We start from the raw sequence: 5,000 nt of genomic DNA on the forward strand, positions 1-5,000 counted from the left end.
AGTTCAAGTCAGGGTCAAGTAGGGTTGCAAAATTCCGTAAACTTTCACAAAGTTCCCAGGTTTTTCAGAAATTCCAGTTGGAGGATTTCCGGAATCACAAGGGAAGAATAACGTTACCTGTAGATGTTACGGTGGAAGCATAGCGTTACCTGTAGATGTTACGGTGGAAGCATAGCGTTACCTGTAGGTGTTACGGTGGAACCATAACGTTACCTGTAGGTGTTACGGTGGAAGCATAACGTTACCTGTATATGTTACGGTGGAAGCATAATGTTACCTGTAGATGTTACGGTGGAAGCATAACGTTACCTGTAGGTGTTACGGTGGAAGCATAACGTTACCTGTATATGTTACGGTGGAAGCATAACGTTACCTGTAGGTGTTACGGTGGAAGCATAACGTTACATGTATATGTTACGGTGGAAGCATAACGTTACCTGCAGATGTTACGGTGGAAGCATAACGTTACCTGTAGGTGTTACGGTGGAAGCATAACGTTACCTGTAGGTGTTACGGTGGAAGCATAACGTTACCTGTAGGTGTTACGGTGGAAGCATAACGTTACCTGTAGGTGTTACGGTGGAAGCATAACGTTACCTGTAGGTGTTACGGTGGAAGCATAACGTTACCTGTAGATGTTACGGTGGAAGGATAACGTTACCTGTAGATGTTACGGTGGAAGCGGTCGCACCAGAACAGACGGTTATTAGCCACGTCTACGTCCAGCGCCACAGCATTCTTCTGGGTGGCAAGCACCTGGCGGTAGTCCCTCTTCACCGGGTCTACCCGACGGATCTCCTGGCGGTTGGTGAACAGCAGGTAGGGAGACTTCCCTGGAAAAGGAAAGTGGAGAGGTTGACTTATTTCACCCATAATGCGCTAATCCTAAATCGCTCTGGATAACAGCATCTGCTAAATTACTCAAATGGAAATGGACAATTATATTCTATTCTATGCCCAGAATTCATTCAGCAGACAAGTAAACAATCTGACACAGTTTCAAACAAATATTTACAGGACTGATGTGGCCTTGCATCTAATAAATATGCCCACAACACATACATCTTTTAGTACACACTGAAAGCAATTTCAAAAAGGTGAGTCAGCCATATAGTGGTTGACAGCTTCAACACCATACCTGAGAGAAATTGCATTTCAGAAACTCCTGTCCGCTATCATTGAATTTCAGCCTATGATTCTACATGACATAATATGCAACTAAACTGAGCTGAACACAGTTCTCCCCTAAAACCATGAGGAAGACGGACATGATCTCTCATTAAAACATTCCAAACTGCTGAATAGTGTCAGTATCGATCAGTCTGTCCACGCGTTATTAACCTTCCTCACCTCATTATCTAACACAAGATATAGATCAGTAACAACAGCAAACAGCATTACACACACACACACACCGAGCAGTATCTCACACACACACATCCACTTATCCCACAGAGCTCATTGACTCATAACACGGTCATGACTCAATACAGAGACACAAAGACAAACCGATACGGTCGTTCCCTGCCGAGGCTAAACAACCTTGAACAAAGTGAAACCAGTCAGATCATTGACTTTGAACGGGGAAGCGTTCAGTCAAAAGCGGTATCTGGTTGTTCTCAGGGAGCTATAAGGATATGGATCCGTTCAACTGCTATTTCAACTGGAGCTCTAGAGTAGGGTGAAGCTGCTTTAAGTGCTAATCTAAGGTCAGTTTGTGTTTTTACTCCTAATGGTTAAGGTTAGGATTAGGAAAGTAGAATCTGATCCCAGATCAGGGAAACTGATGTCTTTGTTTCTGTCTATATCGCAACTGAACGTTTCACCCACTACGGATTCTAGCTTAAAGGTAAGGAAAGCTGATCCTAGATCTGTGCCTACAGGTATATTCTATCTGGAGCCAAGATAGTTGTCCTTCTGGAAGGTTTTCCCATCTCCACAGAGGACCTACGGAGCTCTGTTAGAGTGACCACCGGGTTTTTGGTAAACTCCCTGACCAAGGTCCTTCTCTACCGATTGCTCAGTTTGGCCGGGCGGTCAGTTCTAGGAAAAGTCTTGGTGGTTCCAGACTTTTTCCATTTAAGAATGATGGAGGCCAGTGTTTTCTTTGGGACCTTCAATGCGGCAGACATTTATTGGTACCCTTCCCCAGATATGTGCCTCGACACAATCCTGTCTCGGAGCTCTATGGACAATTCCTTCGACCTCATGGCTTGGTTTTTGCTCTGACATGTACTGTCAACTGTGGGATCTTATATAGACAGGTGTGTGACTTTGCAAATCATTTAATTTACCACAGGTGGACTCCAATGACGTTGTAGAAACATCTCAAGGATGGTCAATGGAAACAGGATGCACCTGAACTCAATTTTGTGTCTCTTAGCAAAGGGTCTGAATACTTACTGTATGTAAATAAGGTATTTCTGTTTTTTATTTGTAATACATTTGCAAACATTTCTAAAAACCTGTTTTTGCTTCGTCATTATGGAGTATAGTGTGTAGATTGATGAGAAAAAAATTTATTTAATCAATTTTAGAATAAGGCTGTAACGTAACAAAATGTGGAAAAAGTCAAGAGGTCTGAATACTTTCTGAATGAACTGATATGATATGCAGGCGCAGACACGTACGTACACGCGCGCGCACACACTCACACACGGAAAGATACTCAAAAACCTCTAAAGGAGTGGATAAAGATACTGGAACATTATTTTCCATTAGACCACTTTTCTAACTAGCTTTAGCGACAAACTGATTCAGACTGTGAACGTGTCATTCTAATTATGCTTCATGCCCTCCAGGCTCAAAAGGTGTGTCTGTCATGCCCTGACCATAGAGAGCCATTGTTTCTCTATGGTGTAGTAGGTCAAGGTGTGACTAGGGGATGATCTAGTATATCTATGTCTATGTTGTGTTCTAGTTTCTTTTTCTATGTTGGTGTTTTGTATGATTCCCAATTAGAGGCAGCTGGTAATCGTTGTCTCTAATTGAGGATCATATTTAAGTAGTTATTTTTCCCACCTGTGTTTATGGGATCTTGTTTTTGTGTAGGTGCCTATTTGCACTTCACTGTCTACACGGTCATTTGATCATTTATTGTTTTTGTATTTTGCTGAAGTTTGACGTTATAATAAAGATGTGGAACGCTACTCACGCTGCACCTTGGTCCAATCATTACGACGATCGTGACAGTGTCACAGCAGCTTAGCTCATTACAACTAATTATTTCAAAAAGCGAGACGTGAGTCTCTCTTCAAATATTTCCAGAAAAAAAAAATGTAAACACTGCCAAGAGGGACATTTCTCAAATTCCTCGTCTCCTCCGAAAAATACGCCCCAAAAACTTCAAGAGAGAGAGGATTCTTTTGTCGTTGTTTACACTCTTAAACAGAATTGTCCTAATTGGCAGGAGAGTGAGAGTCACACTTTAGTGGCTCATTGACTAAAGAAACAGTGGTGTTTGTGTGTGTTCGTTGTGTCTGTGTATCTGTCTGAGTGTGTGTTGAGGAGAGAATCAGTAGTCATACTGACACCTGTTAGGTGTGTTAGATGCAGTATGCACTGTATGTACCAACCAAGACACATAACCACAGTCTTGGAGAAGTACTCCTTTGTTTCCCTTTCTCCTTCCCTCCTTCCCTCATTCCAACCACTGACCTACTCCCTCCAACCAACCAACCAATCCCTCCCTCCCTTCCTCACCTTCTGCTTTACAGGTCTTGGTGACGGGGTCCATCTCATAGCCTTGGTAACACTCACACTTGAAGTCTCCCTTGTAGTTGATGCAGATCTGGCTGCAGGCGTTAGAGTTCTCACACTCATCAATGTCTGAGGAGGAATGGAGGGGGGGGGGTTATCAATCGACTGGACTAATAGCTCAGTGGGGGGGTTATCAATCACACTGGACTAATAGCTCAGTGGGGGGGGTTATCAATCACACTGGACTAATAGCTCAGTGGGGGGGGGGGTTATCAATCACACTGGACTAATAGCTCAGTGGGGGGGTTATCAATCACACTGGACTAATAGCTCAGTGGGGGGGGGGGGGGGGGGGGTGGTTATCAATCGACTGGACTAATAGCTCAGTGGGGGGGGGGGGGGGGTTATCAATCGACTGGACTAATAGCTCAGTGGAGGGGGGGTTATCAATCACACTGGACTAATAGCTCAGTGGAGGGGGGGTTATCAATCGACTGGACTAATAGCTTAGTGGAGGGATTATCAATCACCCTGGACTAATAGCTCAGTGGGGGGGGGGGGGGGGGTTATCAATCACACTGGACTAATAGCTCAGTGGGGGGGGGTTATCAATCACACTGGACTAATAGCTCAGTGGGGGGTTATCAATCACACTGGACTAATAGCTCAGTGGGGGGGGTTATCAATCACACTGGACTAATAGCTCAGTGGGGGGGGGGGTTATCAATCGACTGGACTAATAGCTCAGTGGAGGGATTATCAATCACACTGGACTAATAGCTCAGTGGGGGGGGGGTTATCAATCACACTGGACTAATAGCTCAGTGGGGGGGTTATCAATCACACTGGACTAATAGCTCAGTGGGGGGTTATCAATCACACTGGACTAATAGCTCAGTGGGGGGGGGGGTTATCAATCGACTGGACTAATAGCTCAGTGGGGGGGTTATCAATCACACTGGACTAATAGCTCAGTGGGGGGGGGGGTTATCAATCGACTGGACTAATAGCTCAGTGGGGGGGTTATCAATCACACTGGACTAATAGCTCAGTGGGGGGGGTTATCAATCACACTGGACTAATAGCTCAGTGGGGGGGGTTATCAATCACACTGGACTAATAGCTCAGTGGAGGGGGGGGGGTTATCAATCACACTGGACTATTAGCTCAGTGGAGGTGGGGTTATCAATCACACTGGACTAATAGCTTAGTGGAGGGGGGGGTTATCAATCACACTGGACTAATAGCTCAGTGGGGGGGGGTTATCAATCACACTGGACTAATAGCTCAGTGGAGGGGGG

General features: G+C 44.8%; 1 protein-coding gene across 4 annotated transcripts in view; it reads right to left on the minus strand.

The window, feature by feature from the left end:
• Window positions 1-5,000, minus strand: part of LOC115170102 (low-density lipoprotein receptor-related protein 8) — a 172,875-nt gene that overhangs the window by 34,575 nt on the left and 133,300 nt on the right. For all 4 annotated transcript variants that reach the window (XM_029726392.1, XM_029726394.1, XM_029726393.1 and 1 more), the window contains 2 exons: window positions 3,703-3,828; window positions 662-833 (listed from right to left, as the gene is read on the minus strand). In XM_029726392.1, coding sequence (XP_029582252.1) covers window positions 662-833; window positions 3,703-3,828 — 298 coding nt within the window. The remainder of the gene's footprint in view (window positions 1-661; window positions 834-3,702; window positions 3,829-5,000) is intronic.

Source organism: Salmo trutta, chromosome 31 (genome assembly GCF_901001165.1).
Source record: "Salmo trutta chromosome 31, fSalTru1.1, whole genome shotgun sequence".
Classification (NCBI taxonomy): Eukaryota; Metazoa; Chordata; class Actinopteri; order Salmoniformes; family Salmonidae; genus Salmo; species Salmo trutta.